Source organism: Phascolarctos cinereus, unplaced genomic scaffold (assembly GCF_003287225.1).
Source record: "Phascolarctos cinereus isolate Bilbo 61053 unplaced genomic scaffold, phaCin_HiC Scaffold_5;HRSCAF=322, whole genome shotgun sequence".
Lineage (NCBI taxonomy): Eukaryota > Metazoa > Chordata > Mammalia > Diprotodontia > Phascolarctidae > Phascolarctos > Phascolarctos cinereus.
In genome coordinates, this window is record NW_027555958.1 from 290252822 (window position 1) to 290279108 (window position 26287).

At 38.1% G+C, this 26287-nt stretch overlaps 1 protein-coding gene across 6 annotated transcripts in view; it reads right to left on the reverse strand.

The window, feature by feature from the left end:
- Positions 1 to 26287, reverse strand: part of TANC2 (tetratricopeptide repeat, ankyrin repeat and coiled-coil containing 2) — a 511647-nt gene that overhangs the window by 115798 nt on the left and 369562 nt on the right. For all 6 annotated transcript variants that reach the window (XM_020997389.2, XM_020997396.2, XM_020997393.2 and 3 more), the window contains one exon: positions 14909 to 15034. In XM_020997389.2, the coding sequence (XP_020853048.1) occupies positions 14909 to 15034 (126 nt within the window). The remainder of the gene's footprint in view (positions 1 to 14908; positions 15035 to 26287) is intronic.

Genomic DNA, 26287 nt, shown 5'->3' on the forward strand with positions numbered 1-26287 from the left:
ACTGGGTGTTGCTTTTTCTCTGCCATATCAATGAGTCTCCAGTATACTTAGCACACTATTATTGGTCTATCTTGGCCTCTCAACTTTCAAATTAGCCCTCCAGGGGTTTTGATAAACATGGGGAAAATGTGCAATTTGACTTATTGTTTTGAGCATAGCCTTAAAACAAATGTGAATTTATAAATGTAAAAAGACTTAATGGTTTCCCCTCAGTTCTGATAATAAAGATTTTCTGCTGAATTTAGTTTTGAATCCTAAAGCTGAGTTGGTACGGACACCTAACTACTGGCTGTAGGCAGAACTGAGGGACCTACTGAAGCCCTAAGCAAATAACATACTTCCATTTGTCTCCCCACTAGTCTTTACTACAGGGATCTGACGAGTCAAATTGCCTTCTAGCTTCCACCAACCTACCTGCTAATAACAGCTTCTCGGTCTTTTAAGTGAAAAGGTAGAACAGGAAAAAAATGACAACATAACCACTGTTACAGGTAAAGAAGAAAGAAAACATCTCATTGGATACATCTCAGACCCTAACTGATTAATGCAGAAGGCATTAGAAAGGGCTCTTGGAAGAAGAGACCTGTCTTCACAGCTAGCAGGGTAGATAATCAACATTTAAGAATCAGCTAGTAACTCATTTAGCGCTTCTCCCTTATTAGAGCCACAAACATACAAACAACTCTATTTTATTTCAATTTTACACTATGTCTAATGGATTCTTTTATTGACTCATTTATTTAGGTGGGACATGGGTTGTTGTTGTTGTTGTTTGTCTTTCATTCTCGAAGAGGATCATGACACCACGGAGGTGATGCCATGACATGCAAGTGAACTGGATTTAAGTGAGGGAGGGCTGTGCAAAGTCACCAGGCATGGGAGTGGGTCGAAGTGAGATAGACCTTTGGTTTCACTGGGATAAGAAACTCTTGGTCAGGAAACTTTATCTATGAATGCAGAACTGCATTTGCTCTGCAAGTTCTTAGAAGCACCAAGAAGTTAAGTGATTTGTCCATGGTCACATAGGAAGCATGTCAAACTTGAATCCCAACAGGTAATGACTCCGTAGCCAGGTCTCCTTCGGTTACACCAGACTGCCCCAGGCTGGATTCTAAAGTACTCCTATGCGACTTACCATACTTTTGAAAACAGTACAGAAAATGAGTCTTGAACTGGAATTTTCATCTACGTATATTGACACATAGATAACAATGTGATATAGTAGAAGAACACTGGATATGAAGCACTGAGAAATGACCTAAGTTCTGCTGTCCTAATTATAGTTCTCTCACAGAAACTTTCCTTGCTTCACTTTCCCCAGTATCATGACTCAGTTGTTGTTAAGTAACAGGGGATCTATGAAACCAGGACTACGGCTGGAAGGAAATCTCCAGGTTGGGGACATTTCCAGATGAGGGGGCCCATTTCACAAAGTCTCTACAACCCACAGAGATGAAAGAACTCACAGGGCTTTTGCTAAGAAATAGGATGTCTACTTCTTAATTCAAAATGCTCTTGTTAATTGCTGAGGCATCATACTTGTACTATAATAGCCAACGAGGCTGATGATGTAGAGTACAGTGGAAAAAGCAGTAGAGGACCTAGATTCAGATCCTAAATTTGTCACTCTTGGGAAAGTAACAATCTCTCTGGGACTCACTTTTCTGAACTATTATATTAAATGAAGGGGTTGTACTACCCTCTAGGGTTCCTATCAGCTCTAAACCTGATACTAGGACATCTGTGCATACAGTTCTATATTCTTACCATTTTGCAAGTGTTGAATGAAATGTGTAATTTGAATGCAGAACGTATTTTGAATCTATTTTTTCCTTTGAGGGCATAGAGCTCTTTATTCATGTGCCACAACTATCAAAACAGATATTCCATAAATCTATCTTTTTAGCCCAAGCATTCTTCTTTCGTGTCATATTTTCCTAGTTATTGACATGAGGGTATCTCAGACAATTCAAATGTTAGAGATGGTCTTTGTTCCCTTCCCCCCACCAAATGTGTTTAAGTCCTTCTCTTTCATTTTTCAATTTGTTTTAGTGATGTCATTCTCTCCATCTGAGAAAATCTTGGTGCCACATTGTGGGTCCCCTTTTCACCCGCCTAATCCACTGCTATCTGTTGCCAATTCTTGATGTTTCTTCTTCCACAAATTGTGGAGCTAACTAAAACACAAAATGCCAGCATATATCCACTCTCTTTATGTCCACTACTAAATACCAAAGCTAGGCCTTAGTCTACCTTGACTGTAGCAGCCTTCTGTTCCCACTTCTTTATCCTTCAATATACTGTTGAATATATTCAATATACTGATATGACCTGAGTCAGACTCCTCTTCAAAGTCATCTACTGTGTCCTCCCTATCAATCATATTGGACTTCAGCTTTTGTTCCCATCTTAGGCTATTTCTCTTCCTCTTCCATATACTCTGTAGCTCCCTCTAGTCAAATACACTTCCTATGTGCTCCCTTGGAAGCTAGGGGGTATCAGGCTTGGAGTTAGGAAGTTAGGAGTCAGGAAGTTAGGAGTTAGGAAGACTCATCTTCCTGAGTTCAAATCTGGTCTCAGTCACTTACTAGCTGTGTGATCCTGGGCAAGTCACTTAACTCTGTTTGCCTCAGTTTCCTCATCTGTCAAATGAGATAGAGAAGGAAATGGCAAACCACCCTAGGATCTTTGCCAAGAAAACCACAAAAGGGGTCATAGAGGGTTGGACACGACTGAAATGATACAACCACCACCACCACCACCACAACATGCTCTCTTTGGCCAACCTGAAAAGTCATCCTGTGTGGCTGTTCATATAGCTCAATTCATTGGGAGGGAACTACTCAGTTCTTTTCTAAGTATGTTTTCTACTGTTTCACTTTCTATTATTTGTGAATTGGAAGTTCTCACCAACTTCTCACCGTTGGACACAGATTTCAAAGGCTACGTAGTTTGTGCCACAGAACATTACAGACCTTTTCAGCAGCAGTTAGCTACAAAAGGCAGGAGGTAACTGGGGTGGGGGCATGGTAAAGAAGCCAAAGAAATCCAAAAAGAGTGCTGGGAGGGAAATGATGAGATCTCTGACTAGCATTTATTTATATAGCACCTACTATGCATCAGGTACTTTACCAATATTATCTCATTTGATTCTCACAACAACCCTGGAGGTAGATGCTATTATTATTTCCATATTATAATTGACTAAAGAAAATTAAATAACTTGCCCATGGTCACACAGCTAATAAGTGTCTGAGGCTGATATGAAGTCAGGTATTCCTGACTTCAGGTCCAGGACACTATCTACTGTATCATCTAGCTGCCTACCTTCCAGGGTACTGAATAATTCAATTCAGGGTAGGAACTGAAGAAAACATCCAGATGTGGTCTGACCAAGGTAGAGTACCATGGATTTATCACATCCCTATTATTCCTGGAAGGTATTCCTCTCTGAATTAGACTGCATTACATTTTTTGGCTGCCACATCATACTGCTGACTCATATTGAGCCTCCAATCCACTAACACTCCCATATCTTTTTCAGACAGATTGCTGTCTAACCATGCATTCCCCATCTTGTACTTGTGAAGTAGATTTTTTTGAACCCAAATGAAGGACTTTACTTTAATCTCTATTGCATTTTATCCTAAATTCATCCCAATCATCATAATCTTTTTGAATCCTGACTTACATCCACTGCGTTAACTATCCCTGACAACTCTATGTCATCTGTAAATCTGGTAAGAACACTATTTTTGCCTTTTTCCAAATTATTGCTAAGAATATTAAAGATCACAGAGCCAAGCACAAATCCCTAAGACAACCCAGTGGAGATCTTCTAGACTGACAACAAACCATTAATGACTACTCATTAAATCTTTAATTGATGTGTCTTGGGGCTGAGGTCTCATATGTCAGATTCTGTGTGTGTGTGTGTGTGTGTGTGTGTGTGTGTTTACTTTTTCCAGTGATCTAGAAAATTCTTTCAGACAGATAAACACCTCAAATTTTTTTCTTTTGTGAAAATAAGTCATTTTAACAAGTGCTTCTCAAAATGGTTATGTCATTTTTTGGTAAATACTACGGTTATCTTAACATATCAAGCCACTTTTGACTAAAAAAAATGAGAAAATAATGATAAAAAAGACACTTCTAAAGCTGTTTCTTTTGATCTTTAATTTGGATCAAACTACCAAAAGGTTTATTTGTTAATTACTCTTCTGAACTTAAAACACAATTTTGAGTCATATGTTATCTAGACAAAGTGGATGTCATGATGGGACTCTTTCACACAACTCTGGAGTCTTCCTTTAACTATTTTGCTACCTAATTCAAAGGGGCAATAAATAGCTTGTTAGAGGATTATATGATTTAATGGACTTCTTTTTCCAAGCACAAGGGCTTTTTCAGGAAGTCCTCTGACACTTGGAATCACTCTCCTCATTATCCTATTTTAAAGTACTGGTTTTTCTGGGAGAGATGCTGTGAGTTTGCTACTGCTTTAGTTTCTAGATCAAGAGACACAGTGTATCAGATAATGCTGTTCTTTAAGAAAACCAGGAGAGACGGTTATTCAGTGGAAAGAACTCTGGATTTGGAGTTGTGTGTAATGGATTTGAATCCCGGCTCTGTTGTGTCCTATCTTACCTACTCAGTGGTCAATATAAGTGAGCTGTAAAACGTCTTGGTCCTTCCCTCACCTTCCCCTTTTCTTCTTTCTTTCCTTGTGCTTCCTCTCCCTTTGAGTTACAGACCAGAATGCAGCAAAGTGGTGGTGGTGGGGAGGCAGGTAGGGGATCAAAGATTTAGAGCCAGCCAAACCTTTCAGTTTACAGAAAAAGAAACAGGCTTAGAGAGGCTAAGAGACTCGCCCAAGGTCACACAGATAATAAGTGGCAGAATCATAATTGAGGCCAGATTCTGTAACTCTAAATCCAGCATTCTTTCCACTACACGATGCTCCCTTTTCCCTCCCTCACTCCAACCAGAAAAGGGTAGCTTTCAGAAGAAACATGTAGATAAGGTCTGTGCTTGCCCAGGCAGGCCTGAGAGAGCAGTTCATAGACGTCTTTTTTGGACTTTTTGTTTTCTTTTTTGAGAATAAGTCAGAGAGTAGAGTTTCATGGTCTTTTCATAAAAATGAAAAGCTACCAAAACATTTTTATGTTTTTGAGTTTGGGGAAGAAGATTCATCAACAGCTACTTCTCAAGATTAGATTCTCAGCAGAGGACTGCCTTGCAGCTGAAGGTCTAAAGGAATGTCATGGTGGATCATGAAATTTGGATGTTGCCAGTCCTACTACTGCTGTGAGTTGCTTGGATGGTGTAGGTCCAAGGTGAATTAGGAGTATCTGTTCAGCAGTCCTTCAAAGTATCTTTAACTTCTGGGGGGAACCTAAAGTCTTATGGACTGCATGAGTATTTTATTGCTAAGAATATTAAAGATCACAGAGCCAAGCATTGTATTGCTCCTAGGGGAGAAGCTATGTGGAGCAGTGGATGGAGTGCTGGCCTGGAGTCAGAGAGTTCAAATCCAGCCTGAGATATTTACTAGCTGTGTGAACTTGGGCAAGTCACTTAACCCTGTTTGCCTCAGCTCCTCATCTGTAAGATGAAGTGGAGGAAATGGCAAACCACTTTAGTATCCATGCCAAGAAAACTCTAAATGGGGTCATGGAAACAACCGAACAACGACAACAAGATTGTTCATAGGCTCCTGTGAGGTTTTTATGTCATTTATTTTCTGTGGTATGTAAAGTGGTATGTAAAATAAATGCTATTCTATACCAGGTTACAATATTGTACTTGGAGTGCTTGTGCAGATGGTGAAGACACTGTTACCCACTGCTGGGAAACCAGACATAAGCCATACCTAAGCTCTATTTTGGATTAACTCCAAGTGGAGCAATAAGCCAAAGAGAGAAAACAAGACTTTTTTTGAGGGGAGGGGTGGGGATCACGTTCCCAGGACTAGGCCCAGGTCTATGTGAACCTAAAGTCCTTGGGGGTGGAGGGAGGATCATAGGTGACAAGTATAAGATCATCTTGTACATCTGAGAATCACCCAGGTAGAGTTGAAGATGAATAAATACCCTAATCATAGTTCTATGATTGAACCCCATGGTACACATTCAACTCCATAATGACAGTTACCAATCAAGACAAGTAAAGGTCTCCAGAATGGTATAAGCATTGTTTTTGTCATACAAAAATTAAATTCATAGTCTTGACAGGAGTCAGGTTGATTCCTGGCTATGCTAACTTTATGCTAGGGCCTGCCAATACCCCTTAATCAGTACCCTCCCCACAATACCCATAAACTGAAATGTGTTAAAACAGTTAACCAAAAATTATACCTGTATACAACAAAATGAAGTCTCAAGGACATTGAATTACAGTGAAAATTAATCGCTTAATTAAATGTATAGCTCCTTCAAAGCCTTATAGTTTGACGAGAGTTTAAGAAAGGACAAGAAAGTTTCATTTTACTCATTAACAAATGGTTAAGCCCTCTAACACAAGAACTTAGGGACAGTGTGCTATTCTTCTGGGTCACCTTCCACAGACTCCTTAAAACTGACCATAAGTACCAACTGCCTTTTTTTCTCCTTTGGCAGCATCCCTATTCTCTCTGCCTTTTGCTAAAGGTTCCCACTTTCTTTATAATATCTACACTACTATATCCAGGTATTTAGAGGTAGGGTAGGAGATTTGATTAGATTGGTCGGAATGGCATATTTTTTAGTGGATATCTACCTTCTATATCAGTTAATCATCTCATTACAGCACAGGGATATTTACATTTAGAAAAAATATGGGTCCAAAATAAGTATTTAAAATTCAATTTGAAAACCTTCTAACCTTGCTTTTAATAAATAGTTGTCAGTGGACATCAGGCTTTGGTGATGGAAGAGGACACTGTAGTGAAACAAGAGTTACTAGTTATTTTGTTGTTTTTAAACATTTTGTTGTTGTTTGTTGTACTGCAGTGGTTTGCCATTTCCCTCTCCAGCTCATTTTACAAATGAGGAAACTGAGGCAAACAGGGTTAAGTGAGTTGCTCAGGGTCACACAGCTAGGAAGTGTCTGAGGCTGGTTCTGAATCAGGGCCACCTGACTCCACGTCTGTGCTCTATCTACTGTGGCACCTAGCAGTTGTTAGCCTCCTATGATCATTTTATCAATATAACTGTCCTTTACAGAAGTTAACCACAAGTATCTAATTCACTAGAAGAGTTGTCAGAAACGCAGCTGGATTGGGAAGTCATGATAAAGAATGAACATTTAGAAGTCAGACTTTGGGGCAGTTAGGTGGTGCAGTAGATAGAACATTGGCCCTGTAGGCAGGAGGACCTGAGTTCAAATCCAGTCTCAGACCAGACACTTCAACACTTACTAGTTGTGTGACCCTACACAAGTCACTTAACCCCAATTGTCTCACTAACAAAAAAAAAAGTCAGATGTTAAGATTTAAGTACTGTTAATGCTTTTCAGTGGAAGAGTCTAAATAATGTCTAAACTCCACAGCCTTCTATTGTGGAGGACAATGCACTATAGTAATCATCATTAGGGAGAATTATTAAGTGAAATGTGCATCCTATGCAAACTACATTTACGCCAATAACTTCTAAACCAATTTCCAAACTACTTCTTACTGTTTCTGTTTCAATTCTTCCCACTTTATGCTGAGCAATTAGATTGCAGTCTTCTTGAAGGCAAGGACTTCATCGTTAATTTCTGTTATATCTTCTCTACAGGGTCTGGTGTTTCAATAAATATTTCCTGGTAGACAGGCTTTCATTTGAGAAGACAATAAATAAATCTCTAGAAGTACATTCATCCTCTACCATTACAGGCAGAAATATCATATGGTTATTGAATAGTTAGTAAGCACCCAGTGCATAACAGGGTTCTAGAGGACATGTAACATTCAGTGCCAACTCTTCACTATGTTCTGAAAACTGGGAGGCTAGGATTTGATTCAAAGCTCATTCTAAATCAAAGCTTATATCAGACTAACAAAGTCCACTGTTTCAAGTAATACCTTGTAAATGCTTAACTCAGAAGATAAGCCCAACCTCCTGTAATAAAAAACACTTCCAATCACTTTATTACTTAAAAGCTAAAAAATACGTATTACCTTTATCACAAGCAGAGAAAGATATGAAACTGAAATCTGTACGGCTGTTTAAATGAAAGGGTACTATGTGACACACTAAAGAAAAGCATACCAGGAAAATAATTTTATTCTGTTTCTACAATAATGCTAAACATTTAGGACAAAATCACAGATTATGAAGGCTTGGCAAGTAGACCAGCAAAAATATATGGAAATTCTGTTTGCCAAGTATGTTTTTTCTGCTTGTTAATGCATTGTGAATTCTATTACAAGACAATATCATTCCCTTGTGAACAGTATTTAAGATACTATATTACTTTTTAAAGGAATTTTTTTTAAGTCTAGAGCTTTGAAATAAAATATACCAATTCTGTAATGCTAATTGTATACAGAATCATCCTCTCATGCATCAATACTTAAAAGATGTTCTCTTTATCTAAATATTTGACAGGAAACTCCTAAAGAAAGAAGACATTTGGAAGGAAGTTTGCAATACCACATCCCATTAATCAGCAAACTCTAGCAACCAGGACTAATACGAATGACAAGTGGAGCCTCCCTGAGACAGACGGATGGAATCACCAAAGAGTGTGGCATACCATTCAGGGGAAGAGCTTCCAGAAAGCTTTGGTATTTGGTGGTGCAAAGTCTTAAAGGATTTTGGAACTGCAATATGGTTTTGTAACATATGCTATATACACAACAGGTATGATATTTGCTGTGGGGCAACTAAGTGGTACAGTGGATAGAGTGCTGGGGTTGGAGTCAGGAAGACTTCCTTCCTGAGTTCAAATCTGGCCTCACACATTTACTAGCTTTGTGACCCTGGGCAAGTCACTTAACCCTGTAAGCCTTGGTTTCCTCATCTGTAAAGTGAGCTGGAGAAAGAAATGGCAAACCACTCCAGTACTTTTACCGAGAAAACCTCAAAGGGCGGGGGGTGTCATAAAGAGTCTAACATGATTGAAAAATGACTGAACAAATGATATTTACTGTACGGCACTTGAAACAGAAGTACAGCACTGCTACTCAGGGTGGATGGAATGACAATAACTGACAACAGAAAAGAAAAAACTACTCAAAATGATTTTCTGTCTTTTTCTGACAAGAAGAATGACTTTTGGACTGTAAAGGATAAAACAAAATCTAGCTTATTATGATGAATTCAAGCCAGTTGGCCCAAATGAACTACATCCTTGAGTTCTGAAAGATGTGATACGGTGAATGTGACTGTTAAGCTACTGTCAGCAATATCTGAAAGACTGTGAAGAGGTGACCCAGGACTGGAGAAGGGTATATGTTGTCCTCATTTTCAAAAAAGGGAAGAGATTAGAGTCTGTACACTATAGGCCAGGAAGCTTGATTTCAATTTCTGGCAAAGTTCTAGAACATATTCTTAAAGATATGGTTAGTGGATCTTTATAAAAGGAAGCAGTGCATCATGAAAAGTAAAGCCTGGCTTTAGCAAGAAAAACAAGCCAGACCAACCTTATTTCCTTTTTTGACAAGTTTACTAAACTATAGCATCAGCAGAATGCTACAGAGTTTACCTAGATTGTAACAGAACATTTGATGAAGCCTCTCATGCTATTTTTGTGGAAAGGAAAGGAAAATATGTTGTAGATGACAGCACTATTAGATGCATTTGGAACTGGTTGGGAATGGACAGACTCAGAGTTTTATGACAATTTGGAAAAAGGTATTCACAGTGGAGTGTCACAAGAATCTATGCTTGGCCTTGTGTTAACATTCTAACAATGATTTGCATAAAAGCATAGGGTAGCATCCTTATCAAATATTAAGATGATATAAAATTCACAGGAATAAATAACAGTGGGTAACAATACTAGGATCTAAAAAGATCTTGACAGGATAGACCATTGGGATGAATCTAAGATGAAATTTAATGGAGATTCTAGTACAGTTTTGCTCTTAGGCACACAAAAAAAATCTGCTTTCTAAGTACAAAATAGTTAGATAGCACGGTTAGATATTAGCTTGTTTGAAGATGATCTGGAAATTTTAGTGTACTGCAAAGTCAACGTGCACCAACAATGTGATATGGCAGCAAAAATGTCAAATGCAATCCTGGGCTACAGTAAAGAAGGCAGAGCTTCCAGGTCATATATGGAATATTTTGTCCAGCTCTAAGTGCCACAGTTTAGAAAGGACATTGCTGAGGCTGAACTGGAAAGTGTCCAGAGGAATGGAACCAGGACGCTGAAGGGCCTTGAGTCCCTAGTATATAAGGAATGGTTGAAAGAAATGTGGATGTTTAATCTGAAGAAAAGACTCAGGGAAACACCATAGCTAACTTCAAGTATTTAAAGGGCTGTCATGTAGGCATTCCCTCAGTTTCCAAGTCTATATTACTTCTTGATGTCTCATGGAGTCATTAGCTTCCACTTGCCCAATTCTAATTTTTAAGGAACTATTTTTTTTCAGTGAGTTTTTGTACCTCTTCTTCCATTTGACCAATTCTTCTTTCTAAGGAGCTCTTCAGTGAATTTTTGTACCTCTTTTTTCCATGTGGCTAATTCTGCTTTTTAAGGAGTTCTCGTCAGTGGATTTCTGAGCTTCTTTTACCATTTCGCCCATTCTGTTTTTTAAGGCATTGTTTTCTTTGGTATTTTGTTTGTGTGCCTTCTTTGACTCTTTTTTTCATGATTTTATTGCATCACTGTCATTTCTTTTCCCAATTTTTTCTCTATGTCTCTTATTTGAGTTTTAAAATCCTTTTTTGAGCACTTGCAGGAATTATTTTTGAGCCTGAGATCAATTCACATTTTTCTTTGAGGCTCTGAATGTAGCTGTTTTGACTTTGTTGCCTTCTGAGTTTGTGTTTTGACCTTCCCTGTCTATCACCATAGTATCTTTCTATGGTCAAGTTCTTTTTTGTTTTGCTCATTTTTCCACTCTGTTTCTTGACTTTTAACTTTATTTTAAGGTTGAGCTCTGCTCCCAGGTGGAGGGGGCACTGTCCGAAGCCATCAGGTTTTTTGTGTTGCTGTTTTCAGAGCTATTTCTGGGGGTCTGTAAGTTTTCAGTTTCCCAGAACGGTATGATCTAAGGCAGGGGTGGGGAGCTTGCAGCCTCGAGGCCACATGTGGCCCTCTAGGTCCTCAAGTGTGGCCCTTCGACTGTTCTGTAAAGTTTGGATTCAGTTAAAGGGCCGAATTTGAGGACCTACAGCGCCACATGTGGCCTCGAAGCTGCAAGTCCCCCATCTCTGATCTAAGGAGAGGTGTGTTCACTGCTCTCCTGGCCTGTGCTCATCTATGAGTGACCACAGGTACTCTTTTCCACCCTGGAATTGTGACCAAGGTCCCTGCATGCTCCTTCTCACCTTGTGACTGCAACCTTGAACCACATATGGGCAATGCAACAGAGTCCTGTGCCCAGTGCCAAAAAAGGCGCTGAACTAGGCACTGGGGAATAACAGGCACCTAGTTCTGTAATCTCCTTCTGACCAGTTGTCCCACCGCCTTACTATCTGTGGGCTGAGAGCTCTGGGAGCTACAGCTGCCAATTCAATGCCTGCTGTTGGCTTGCTAGGGCATGGCCCGTGTAACACTGCACTCCATTCTCACTCAGTGATACAGACCTTTCCTGACAACCTTCTAAGTTGTCTTGGGCCGGAAAACTGTTTCATCCCATCCCTTTGTTGATTCTGCTGCTTCAGAATTCATTTTGAAGCATCATTTTTAAGCTGTTTGTAGGGGAATCTGGGACAGAGCAGGTGAGGCCCGGCCTTTACTATGCCACCTTGGCTCTCTGCCTTCTTTGCATATTTGACTTCTTTACCAATTTCATTTAGGGTATGAATGTGGCCAGTCTACCTATCACTGAAGTAACATTCTGCTGACTTCTAGCTAGACAATATTCATTTATGATTCTCCTTTCATGGATCTTTTTTAGCCGCAGTAATATGGACAATGAGAATGAGGGGCAACAGGTCATATATAATGAGAACCAGATGATGAAAACAGAGTCATAGCATTATAATATTTGAAGGTGGAAGACAGCTTGGTGATTATCTAGTCAGAATGGCTCATTTTATAGAAGAGGAAACTAAGTTCCTGAAAAGTTCTGAATTAGAAGTCTTGTAGGCATCTCATCTCAAATCCAACATAATCAAAATAGAGCTTGTAATCTGTCTCTTTCTCTCTAGTCTATCCTCTATACAGTCACCAAAACGATATTCTTAAAGCACAGGTCTTACCATTCACTCCTGAAACAGCTCTAGTAGTTCCTTATTGCTTCTAGGATGAAATACAAACACTTCTGTTTGGCATTCAAAGTCCTTTACCATCTGATTTCAGCCTGTCTTTACAAAGCCTTATTACAAAGTCCTCCTTTCCCCATACTTTACAATCTAGCCAAATTTACCTACATGCTATTGTGACTCACATACCACATTTTATTTCCCGCCTTCATGCCTTTGCATTATCTTCCCCACTCCCTCCCGCCTGGTATGTACTCCCTCCTTCCTTTATCTTCTGCCTCTTAGAATTCCTAACTTCCTTCAGAGGTCAATTCAAGATCCACCTCTTACAAGAGGCCTTCCAAGTTGTTATTGCCTCCTCCTTTCTTTTCCACACTGTAATTATCTTTCACTTTTTTCATAGGATCTTAGATGAAGAGTTGGAAGGAACCTAAAAAGTTACTTGGTCCAACCTCCACATTTTATAAATGACCAAATTGAGCCTCAGGAAGGTAAACTGTTGAAGCCTAAACAGATATATTTTCTATTTACTTATATGTGGTCTGAACACCATGGAACAAGATGTCCCTTCCAGGAAAAACTCATCACTTGAAATTTGTTCATAATACTGTTTAACTCAGCCTTGGATACTCAAAACCTTCCCAACTTCTTTAGTCTCCTTTCCTTTCTGACTGAAGCGCTGGAAGATGGTTCATTAAATTCTTCCCAAAACTTTACAGAGTATTGGGTTCTGGGCTTTCCACTTAACTCCACTTTTCATTAGCAGCTCTGCTTGGTGCGAACTCCAGAGAACATGACATCCCCACTCCTGGTACTCCTGGTATCCCTCCCACCCCCTTCCATCTTTGTCTTCTCCTGTTAGACTATAAGCTCCTTGAGGGTAGGGCTGTCTTTCTTTTTCTTATTTGTATCCCCTGGTGCTTAGCATAGTGCCTGGACCACAGCAGGTGTTTAATAAGTGTTTACTGAATTGAAATGAATATGTGTGCATGTTTTCTCCCCTAAGAGAATGTAAGCTCCTTGAGGGGGGACATTATTTTATTTTTGTCTTTTATTCCCGCATCACCTAGTTCAGTGTCTAGCACAGATCAGGCACTTAACAAATAAATACTTGTTGACTGATCACCTAAGGCCGCCCAACTATACAATGCTGCGTTCTTTCCACTCACAGGACCACCTTCCTAGTTCAGGCTTTTAACACCTCTTGCCTACCTATAGCATTTTATTTGTTTTCCCTCATTAAAATCTCTCCCCACTTCCATCCATCCTCCACACAGCTATCTAAGTGGTTTTCCTAAAGCATATGTCTAACCATGTTATCCTCCAATCCCATAAACTCTCGTGGCTCTCTATTACCTTGAGGATCAAATATAAACTTTCCTGTTTGTCATTTCAAGCTTTTCAGAACCTAGCCCCTTCCTACCTTTCTAATCTTTTACACATTACTTCCCTTCTGATGCAACTATATTGGCCTATTTGCTGTTCCTCACAATGGATCTCCCGGCTCCATGTCTTTGCAATGGCTGTCACCCACTGCTGGAATGCCAACCTTTCCTTACTCTGCCTTTTGGAATCCCTCACTTTCAAGATTCAGCACAAGCACCACCTTCTGCAGGAGGCCTCTCCCTGTCCCCCCAGTTACTAATGCCTTTCTTTTTACAACTATCTTCCATTTATTGTTTCTTGTATGTATCTTTTTATGTATATGTTATCTTTCCTATTAGAATGTAAGCCCTTTGAAGGCAGGGACCGTTCTTCACTGTTTTCTTAATATCCCCAATGTTTAGCTCTGTGCCTAGGGTTGTGTATGAGATAAAGGCTTAATAAATGTTTGTGGTGGGGCAGCTAGGTGGCTCAGTGGATAGAGCACTGGTTCTGAAGTCAGGAGGACCTGAGCTCAAATCCGGCCTCAGACCAAACACTTGACCCTTACTAGCTGTGTGACTCTGGGCAAGTCACTTACTCCCAATTGCCTAAAAATAAACAAACAAACAAACAAACAAATAAATAAATGTTTGTGGATTAATTGATTTAAAACTAAGTATATTTATAATATGATAAAGCTTTAAATTTGTCAACAATTACTTGTGAAATGCAGAATCCTAGGAAGGATATTTTCCCCACTTATCATATAGGATCATACATTTTCAATCAGAAGGGACCTAAACCCCTTATTTTACAGATCAGGAAACTGAGACCTAAAGTTAAATAATTTAACCGAGGTTATACAAACAGTAAGTGGCAGGCCTAGGATTTGACGCTAGGTCCTCTGACACCACATCTTTCTTCTGCACCAGATATAGTTCCTTCACCTTTTTTTACAGTATTTGGAGAACTCAGTTCTCCTGCCAGTTGGAAATTATGCAGTTTTATGAACTGACATTTAGTGTAATAGTTTTATGGTTATCTTTGTTCTCTAGGATAGAGGTTAAAGGAACAGATTCCAGGTTAAGATAAATCATCTTGTCTCCTAGCATTCTCTATTAAGCATGGGATTATGATACAAACCACCTGGTTCTTGTTGCCCATTTCCTTTTTCCCTGTACTCTTCTGGTCATTCTTACCTCTCAAGTCCTGCTGTGTACGAGCACCACCCATGCTCTGCCTTGGCATTCGGAGAGAAGTTCGCAACGGAGTATGCCTTTGTTCATCCAGGTAAGCAAGGTCCTCCAAGTGGGCAGAGCTGGTAGCTGCCAAGGTAAAATAATCCAATCAGAATCTGGAAAGTTGGAAAATATCTTATAACATTAGTCTATAGCATGCAATTTATAAACATTAAAGTGATATACAAATTTGAGTTACTATTAAGACAAATGTCTGCATCAGAAAAGCCTGTCAACTTGAACAGGTGAAGAAAAATCATCTAATTATTTTTAGCATTTGTTTCTTTAAAAATGTTAAAACGATTAAAAATAGGAATAGATATTGCTATTGTATGTGCACCTGGAAAAGAATAAAGGTAAAATATAGATAACGGGTACTTGGTATAGTTGCCAGATACGTAACAAATATTGTCTTAGGACTTATGGGGAATGACCTGTGGACACTGGTTCCAAAATGATATCTGATGCCTTGTGAAACTGGCAGAGGAAGTAATTCCTATTTTCTCTAACCATATGGTTGGTTTTGGGGCAGAAGGGAGGCTATAAGGGTAGAGTTTATCAGTTGCCCCAGATGTGGAGAGCCAATTGGTCTGCTCTATAATGAGTCATCAAGTTGTTAAGAATTCAGGAGCTAGGGGACACTCAACGTAATAAAAACCTGGGGTGGCGGGGTGGGGTGGGGGGAGGGATGCTGAAAACAACTTCATATTTTTAAATTAATAGTTCTTGTGACCTTCCCATGTAATAGGTCAGTATAGTTTCCATTTGATTGATCCAAAGTTTACTACAGTAGAGGGTAGTGTTTTGCAACAGAATAACACAGCAAGTTAGAGCTCAGTCTCAATACTTAATTGCTTCTTAAGTAGCAGCCACATTGCTTCATTTTACAAATGATACATATAGTAAGTGCTCTGTAAATGTTAGCTACCATTATTATTCAGAATATATAAAACTATTAACCTACCACCACGGACAGTTTTAAAGTGCACAAAATATTCTTCTTACATCAAACCCATGAAGTAGATAGTGCAAATACTGTCACCCCCTATTTTATAGATGAGAAGGCTAAGATGAGGGTAAGTGACTTGCAGACACAACTCATCAATCTCAGAGCAGAGATTTGAACTCAGGTCCAGCCCTCCTGAAGAAATAGCTATACAGATATTTACTAAATTTCTCCTCATAAAGGTTTTATAACTTGGGTATATAGAATTGAATTTCTAGTGGGTGCCTATTATATAACTGTGGATTTAACTGATCAGTTAAAAATGATGTCAAAAAATTCCTTCACAAGTAACTTGAAAACTCATTGAGATGTTACACCTTATAGCTCAGAAAAATATGATTTGTAAATAGAAAACCAAATTGAAGAACAGGAATACATCAAAAGGATGAACAAGAAAATAAAAACTTTAGTTAAATCAAAGAAAGCCCTTTTGTTACACTAGTGCGTCTATTCCACAATAGGACTTTATTTCTTATTTTACTCTAAGCAATCACACATAACAATTGGAGATTCTGTGACTTCAGGGACTGTTAGAGCTACTAATAGTGTTTCCCGTCCATCTCTCCTCAAATCCAAATCCTTGGCTTCATAAAATATGCAGATCAATCCACAGAGTTTACATGTTAACACAGAGGAGCAAAAAGACAAAAATTCTAAAAGGCTTCCTGTTTGTTCTTATGCTGGAAATAAAAGTTTGTTCTGGGATAAAAGAGAAGATTTCATGACATTTTCAGTGAAGGCAACAGAAGACTCTTTATGCTACCAAGGGACACAGGGAATCAGTTTCTACTAACTGATGATAAATGAAAAGGAAGTCACACTCCTTCCAAATGAGAGGCTTTCAATGCTAAGAATATTGGTTAGTCTTTTTTATTAGTGATAAAGGATTACAGTTTCTAGCTTGCTACCAATAACCTGTTTATTTTCTTTTTTCTTTCTATTCTTTTTATTATGAATGAGACAAACATAAAAAAATGAATATTCCCTATATAGAGAATAGAAAAACAGGACTGTACACAAAACCATGAATCTCTACATGCAGCTTGCTCCTTTAAATAAATTTAACATTTGACAGAAGTTTCAATACTACCCCGCTGATTTATGGTCCTTTTAAATTTCCTTCTGCTCTCATCTGTTTATTTTTTAAATGATTCACTGTTCTTTCCTTCTTGTCTTCTTTCAGTTTAGAATCGCTATCATTACCTCCGCATTTCTCCCTCTGTTTCCAAAAGAAAAAATAAAAAGGAAAGCCCTTCCTTGTAACAAATGAAGTATTAAAAAAAATTCACATATTGGCCATGTCTGAAAATATAGGACTCATTTTGTAACTCATCAAAAAGTGGGAAGCATGAAATGACCATCAGTCTTCTACTGTCATAAATGGGCATTGTTGATCACACTTCTTAAATACTTCAAGTCAGTTTTCCTTTATAGTGTTTGTTGTAGTCACTGTACAAAACGTTCACATTGTTTTGCTCATTCTACTCTATATCAGTTCATTGAAGTTCTCCCAGATTTCCCTCAATCTGTCCCTTCTGTCATCATGTTACAACATAATATTCCATTTCATTCATGTACCATTATTTGTTCAGCCATTGCCTAAGTCGACTGGCACTTACTTTGTTTCCAGTTTTTGCCATAACAAATGTGCCTCTCTGAATATTTTTGTACATATAGTCCTTTCCCTCTTTCTTTTGATCTCTCTGGGCATAGGCTTAGTAGTAATACCACTGGGTGAAAGGGTATGTATGCTCAGTGACTTGTTGAGTATAGTTCCAAATTGCTTTTGAGAATGGTTGAATCACTTCACAGGCATACCAACAGTGGATTAGTATGCCTATCTTCCCACAGCCCATTCAACTGTCATTTTTCTTTTCTGACATCTTTGCCAATCAGATGGGTATGACATAAAACTTTAAAGCTGTATTTTTCTTATTAGTGATTTTAGAGCGTTTTTTCATGTGATTGTTGATTGCTTGGATTTCTTCCCTAGAGAATTGTTTATTCATATTCTTTGACCATGTATCCACTGGGGAACAGCTTTTATTTTTATAGCCTTGCATCAATTTTCCTCTATCAGACCATTATCAAAGAAATGTGCTATAAAAAAATTTCCCCAGGGAGCTGTTTCCCTTCTCATCTTAACTTTTTTTTGTGCAACAGATTTTTCAATTTTAATGTAAAAGAAAATTTCCAGTTTTTCTATTGTGATCTTCTCTATATAAGTTTGATCAAGTCTTTCTTGTTTCTCTACTGTAACTTTTTGTATCTAAGTCAGGTATCCATTTGGTTCTTATTGTGTAAATAGTGTGAGCTACAATTCTATGCCTAACTTTTATAGTTTTCTACAAAACTTTCTAGTTTTCCAGCACTTTTACTGAATAATAAAGCTTATTGCTTTATAACATATGTACAGTGCTTTGAAAATCTTAAAAATACTATATAAACACTAGTTATTATCATTAGACTTAGTCTTTGAATCTTATATACTGAGTCAGTTACATTGATCAAACTTTCTTTTTTTTTAAACCAGCACAAAATAATTTTTGACAATTGTTACTTTATCAGATAATTTGAGAATTGCTAGATCCCCTTTACAGGAAGCAACTGGGTGGTACAGTGAACAGAGGGGTGAGCCTAGAGTCAGGAAGACTCATCTTCCTGAGTTCAAATCTGGCCTCAGACACTTAGTAGCTGTATGACCTTGGGCAAGTCACTTAACCCTGTTTGCCTCAGTTTCCTCATCTGTAGAATGAGCTGGAGAAGTAACTGGCAAACCATTCCACTATCTGCCAAGAAAACTCCAAATGGGGTCACAAAGAGTTGGACACGACTGAAAAATGACTCAACAACAAAGGCCTTGTTACTTCCTATTAAAAAAAAAATTCCCTTGAGATACTTGACCTTTTGCTCTTCCAAATGAATTCTGCTATTTTTTCTTTTAGTTGTACAAAGTAATACTTTGGTAGTCTAACATTGCATTGAATTTGTAGCTATTTAGGTTGTATTACAACTTTTATTATGTTGGCTCTATCCAACTACGAATGATTAATATATCCTTTCAACGATTTAGTCTGTCCCTCTTTGTGTAAAGGAGTCTGGTAGCTGTATTTAGTCAAATAGTCAACAAGTATTTATTAAATACTTAATATGAACCAGGCACTGTGCTAATTGCTAGGAATATAAAAAAAGGCAAAAACACAGACATGCTTTCAAGGAACTCCAATTCTAATGAGGCAGACAACATGCAAACAACTAAATACACAGAAGATATATTCAATGTAAATGGGAAGTAATCTTAGAGGGGAGATACTAGCAGTAAGCAGGACTGAGAAGGGCCTTCTTACAGAGGGCAGGATTTGAATTGAGGCACAGATGAGGAACAACAGTATTCCAGGAATGGGGGACAGCCAGTGAAATGCACAGTCTGGAGGTGGAGTGTCTCCTGTGAGGGCAAACAATAAAGCCAATATCACTAGATAGTAGAATATGTGGAAGAGTACAGGAAAGGGAAACAGGGGCCAGATTATGAAGTGCTTTAAAAACCAAAACAAAGATTTTGTATTTGATTTTGAAAGTAATAGGGAATCACTGGTGTTTACTGGGAAGAGGAATGATAGAGCAAGAACCAAACTCCAGGAAGATTACTTTGGCAACTGAGAGAACAGAATGGAGAAGGGAGAAATTTAAGGAAAGGAAACCAACCAGAAGGATGTTGGAAGAGTCCAAGAATTAAGTAATGAGGGACCACAATAGGGTGGATATTCCTTGAATAGAGAGAAGGGGGTGTACACGAGAGATTAAAATAACAGGTCTTGGCAACAAATTGGATATACTTTGGAGTACAAATGAAGAGAAGATGATGACAAGAAGGTTATGAGCCTGAGTGACTGTGAGGATGGTGGTGCCCTACATAGTTATAGGTAAATTTGGAAGAGTAGAGGATTTTCAGGAAAGATAATGAGTTCTATTTTGGTTATACTGAATTTGAAGTGCTTCTAGGACATTCAGTTTGAGGTATCTAATAGGCATTTGGTAAAGCTCAGGAAAGAAGGAAGGATATAGAATTTCTTTGTTTGTTTTGGTGGTAAACTCAATCAACCAGCATTTATTAAACACCTATTATGTGCAGGCACTATGATAAGTCCTAGGGATACGAAGATTGCAGATATTTTACACAATTTGTAGTTATTTTAAATGGGATTTTTTCTGTCTCTATCACTTGAGTTTTGTTATATAGAGAAAGGCTGATGATTTTTGTGTTTTAATTTTGTTGCCTGACATTTTACTGGTTATTTATTGCTTTGTTTATTTTTGGTTGAATCTCTAAGGTTCTCTAAATGATCATATACCTGCAAAAATTGATAATTTTGAAGATGGCGGAGTAAAAGCAGTGACTTGCTTGAGCTCTCTCTGAAAACCCTCCAAATACCTATAAAAAATAGCTCTAAACAAATTCTAAAGCAGCAGAACCCACAAAAAGACAGAGTGAAACAAATTTCCAGCCCAACACAGCCTGGATGGTTGATTGGAAAGGTATAACACACCAGTCAGGAAGAGAAGTGCAGTTCGGCGTGGGCATGCAGGCAAAACAGGCCTCAGCGAACCTGGAGCAGGCATCAGAGGACTGAATCACAGGCAGCTGTGGCGGTTTGCAGACTTCTCAACCCACGAATGCCAAGTCAGTGGGGAAAGCTGGTATCTGCAGTGGGGGAGAAACGCAGGGTCCCAGTCCCATTCTGGCCCACAGACTGAGGGGGAATGGAGTGGCTGATCAGAAAGGGACTGCAGGGACCTCTCTGCTGGTGCAGGATTCTCTTGCTTTGCCCATGCTTGGATCTGGGTCACAGTCCTGGGTGGCAGTCCTGGGTAGAGCAGGAGTGCTGGAGTGATGGAGCTTGTAGTGATGATGAAGAAGAAATCCTCCCCACAGTTCCAAGACAGAAAAGAGTGCTTGTGGTCACTCACAGACCAGAGCACAGGCCAGGAAAGGAGTAAACACCTTGCACTTGATCACAGCACCTCAGAAGAATTGAAAATTTACAGGTCTCTAGAAATATCTCTAAAAACAGCTGCACAAAACCCCCAAAGCTTGGAACAATACATTCTCCACACTGGAAGCAGACCCCTACCTTAACAAAGTTTATAACTCAAGTAACTGGCCGAGATCATGAGCAAGCAGCACAAAAAGTCAGACCATAGAATCTTTCTTTGGTGACAAAGAAGATCAAAACACAAAATCAGAACATGACAACAAAGTCAAAGCTCCTACATCCAAAGCCTCCAAGAAAAATATGAATTGGTCCCAGGCCATGGAAGAGCTCAAAAAGGATTTTGAGAAGCAAGTAAGAGAAGTAGAGAAAAAACTGAGAGTGATGCACAAGAATCATGAAAAACAAGTGAACAGCCTGCTAAAGGAGATCAAAAAAATACTGAAGAAAATAACACCTTAAAAAAATAGCCTAACCCAAATGGCAAAAGGGTCCAAAAAGCCAAGAGGAGAAGAATGCCTAAAAGCAAAATGGCCAAATAAAAGGAAGTCCAAAAGCTTACTGAAGAAAATACTTCCTTAAAAATTAGAATGGAGCAACTGGAAGCTAGTGACTTCATGAGAAATCAAGACGCTGTAGAACAAATCCAAAAGAATGAAAAGATGTGAAATATCTCAGGAAAAACAACTGACCTGGAAAATAGATCCAGGAGAGAGAATTTAAAAATTATTGACTATCTGAAAGCCATGATCAAAAAAGAGCCTAGACATCATCTTTCAAGAAATTATCAAGGAAACTGCCCTGATATTTAGAACCAGAGGCAAAATAGAAATTGAAAGAATCTACTGATCTCCTCCTGAAAGAGATCCCCAAAGGAAAACTCCTAGGAATATTGTAGCCAAATTCCAGAGTTCCCAGGTCAAGGAGAAAATATTGCAAGCAGCCAGAAAGAAACAATTCAAGTATTGTGGAAACACAATCAGGATAACACAAGATTTAGCAGATTCTACATTAAGGGACCGCAGGGCATGGAATATAATATTCTGGAGGGCAAAGGAGATAGGATTACAACCAAGAATCACCTACCCAGCAAAACTGAGTATAATCCTTCAGGGGAAAAAATGGTCATTCAGTGAAATAGGGACTTTCTAGCATTCTTGATGAAAAGACCAGAGCTGAATAGAAAATGTGACTTTCAAATACAAGACTCAAGTGAGACATGAAGAGGTAAACAAGAAAGAGAAATCATAAGAGACTTATTAAGGTTGAACTGTTTACATTCCTGCATGGAAAGATGATATTTGTAACTCATGAGACCTTTGTCAGTATTAGGGTAGTTGGAGGGAAAAAATTATATGTATATGTATGTATATATAGATAGACAGATAGATAAAAAGATAGATAGATAGAGGGCACAGGGTGAGTTGAAGATGAAGGGGTATATCTGGAGAATAAAATTAAGGGGGTGAGAGGATTATACTAGGAGAAGAAGAAAGTAAGAGGTAGAATGGGGTAAATTATCTCACATAAACGGAGAAGAAAAGGCTTTTACAGTGGAGGGAAAACGGGGAAAGGTGAGAGGGAATGAATGAATCTTATTCTCATCAGATTTAGCTTAAGGAGGGAATAACATACACACTCAATTGGGTATGGAAATCTATCTTACCCTACAGGAAAATAGGGGGTAAAGGAGACAAGAGAGCAGGGGGATGATAGAAGGGAGGGCAGATTGGGAAGGAGTAATCAGAAGCAAACACTTCTGAGGAGGGACAGGGTCAAGAAGAATAGAATAAATGGGGGGGGCGGATAGGATGAAGGGAAATATACTTAGTTTTTCACAACATGACTACTATGGAAGTGTTTTGCATGACTACACATGTACAGCCAGCATCTAGTTGCTTGCCTTCTCAACGTGGGTTGGGTGGGAAGGGAGGAAGTTAGAAAATTTGGAACCCAAAGTTTTAAAAACACATGTTAAAAAAAATGTTTTGACATGCAACTGGGAAATAAGAAATACAGGAAATAGGGTATAGAAATCTATCCTGCCCTACAGGAAAACAGAGGGGGAAAGGGATAAGAGAAGGCAGGGTGAGACAGAAGGGAGGGCAGATTAGGGAAAGGGGTACACAGAATGCATGCCATCTTGTGATGGGGGAGAGATGAGACGGGGAGAAAATTTGGAACTCAAAATTTTGTGGAAGTGAACACTGAAAACTAAAAAAAAATTTTTTAAATTAAAAATTAAAAAAAGAAAACATTTTTGAAGTAAGTTTCTCTGACAAAGGCCTCGTTTTCGAACATACAGAAAACTGAGTCAAATTTCTAAAAATAAGAGCCATTCCCCACTTGATAAATGACTGAAAGATATGAAGTTTTTAGAAAAAATTAGCAAAACTATCTATAGCCATATTAAAAAAAATGCTCTGAATCACTACTGATGGGAGAAATACAAATGGAAACAATTCTGAGTTATTTTCTCATACCTATTAGATGGGCTAATAGTATAGAAAACGAAAATGACCAATGTTGGAGGGGATGTGGGAAAAATGAGATATTAATGCATTGTTGATGGTGTTATGAACTGATTCAACCATTCTATAAAACAATTTGGAACTATGCCTAAAGGACTATAAAACCATACATACCCTTTGACCAAACAATGCCATTACTAGAGGCCTGTATTCCAAAAGAGATTTAAAAAAAAAGACAAAACAGAAAGGAAAATGACTTATGTGTTGAAAAATACATATAAGCTCTTTTCTGGCACCAAAGAACTGGAAATTGAGGGGATGCCCATCAATTGACGAATGTCTGAACAGATTGTGCTATGTGATTATGATGGAATACTATTGTGCTATAACAAATGATGAGGAGGACACTCTCAGGAAAGACATATACCGATGAAAAGTAAAATATTCTATGTACAACGTAACAGCAATATTGTATAATGATCAGCTATGAATGAGTTAGCTATTCTTAGCAAGACAATGATCCAAGACAGCTCTAAAGGACTTATGATGAAAAATGCTATACATCCCCATAGAAAGACCTGATGGTGTATGAATACAGATTGAAACATACTTTTTAAAAAAAACTTTATTTTTCTTGCTTTTTTTTTGGTCTGTTTTCTTTTACAACATGAATAATATGGAAATGTTTTGCATGACTACACACGCATAATCTATACTGAATTGCTTGCCTTCTTGATGAGGGTGGGAGGGGCAGAAGGGAGAGTATTTGGGACTCAAAGTTTTAAAAAGGAATGTTAAAAATTGTTTTTACATATAACTTGGGAAAAATATAATACTCAATAAAAAAAGAATTGTACTTTTTCATAAATATAGCTCAATTTGAAAGAATAAGGCAAGTAATACAATAGGCTTCTTCTGCCAAATAATGGTATGGATAGGAATTAAATGATTATTAATTTCCCACATAGGCGGGATGTGGTATAGGAGATTAGACACTGGACAGATGGTTCTTAACTGGTTTTGTGACATGCAGGCATTTGTCAGCTTAACAAAGCCTAAAGACTCTTTCTCAGAATATTTTTTTAAAGTTCATAATTGAATGGTGGGCTACATTTCTCTTATAGTGGAAATAAAATTGCACTTTTCCTATTCAAAAAAACAAAACCAAAACCAAACAAAACCCCCCAAAACCTGGTAATTTTATTTTGTCTTTGACCATGCTTATTTCCTCAATTTCTTTTTCTTATTTTATTGCTATAGCTAGAATTTCATTATCTATATGAAATAAAAGAGGTGACAATGAATATCCTTGCTTTATCTCTGATTTCATTGAATAGGCCCCTAGCAACTATCTATTACAGTAATGCTAGCTTAGTTTTAGATATAATTTATTATATTTAAAAAAGGACAGTTTAGTCCTGCAAGTTTTAGTGTCTACAATAAAAATGAAAACTACATTTTGTCAAAAGCTTTTTCTGCACCTCTTGATATAATAATGCAATTAATGTGGTCCTATGTTTACAGTTTTCCTAATACTGAATCAACTTTCTATTTCTGGTGTAAATCCAAGTTGGTGACAGTGTATAATCCTTCCAATATGTTGCTATATCTTTTTTTGCTAACACTGGATTAAACATTTTGTGCTGATATTAGATACTAGTGTATAGTTTTCTTTCTCTGCTTTATCTCTTCCTGATTTAGGTATCAGGACCATGGCTGTCTCATAGGAGTTTTGAAGAATATCTTCTTTCCTTCTCTTTGCAGATAACTGGTGTAATATTGATATCAAATGTTCTTTGAATGGTTGATAAATTTCACTCATAAATCTTCCTGGTGCTGGGTTATTTTTCTTTTAGTAAACCTTTTGTGTAAACCACAATGTGGGAGTTATTTCTGAGTCAGCTAGGTAGTATCAGAATAATGACTTATTAGACAACGATCAAAATCAAAATAGCAAACCCATAGAATAAAAATGGAAATATACTGCACATAATTAACCAACCAACCTATTTAAATAAGCTGCTGATGGTAGAAAATAATAAATGGATAAAATAACAGACATTAACCAAAACTATTACCTGAAATGTAAGCTTAACAGATATAAATCAATCTTGGTAACAAGATCAGAAAAGCCTAGAAACAGCCTAAGTCAGTAAAGATTTTATTTTGTTGCCAAGTAGCCAAAAGCAATATGGGTTTAGAGCACAAACTTGTTAATAAGATGTTACTCAGGCTAGTAGAAGATTATAAACAATTTGCTTCATAAAATAGTGAGAAGTAGCTGAAGAGAAAAACAAATTTTCAGAAAGCTTGGCAAGAGGTTCAAATAAGCAAAATCACTCTATTGACCTCCAGGTCATTCTTCCTCTTTTTTCAAGGAACTCAACACAATCTTCCTCTCCTAATAAACTCCTACCCTCATGTTAAGGGGATTTAACATCCAGAGAGATGATACTTCAAACTCCCTAACCTCCCAATTCCTCAGCCTCCTTAAATCCATTACCTACTCCTCCTTCTACCTCAGCCACACATAGGAATGATCACATACTAGATCTTACCATTACCTATAAATGTTCCACTTCCTAATTAGGAACTCTGACATTCCCTTATTTGATTAAAACCCTCTATCATTCCACCTCTTCTTATGACTCTCTTCTTCCTAAACCTAATCTTTGAACTCATCAAGACCTCCAATCCCTCTTCCTCTCTCACTATTTTCTCAGGTCATTATCATGGCTCCAACTCCATGTTTCTCCCTCTCTCTCTCCCCCCAATCTCAACCTAACAGCCACTTCAACTCTATATTCTCTTCTGCTCTTGAATCCCTTGTTGCTTGCCCTATTGCCATTCTTCCCTTACCAAATGTCAACTA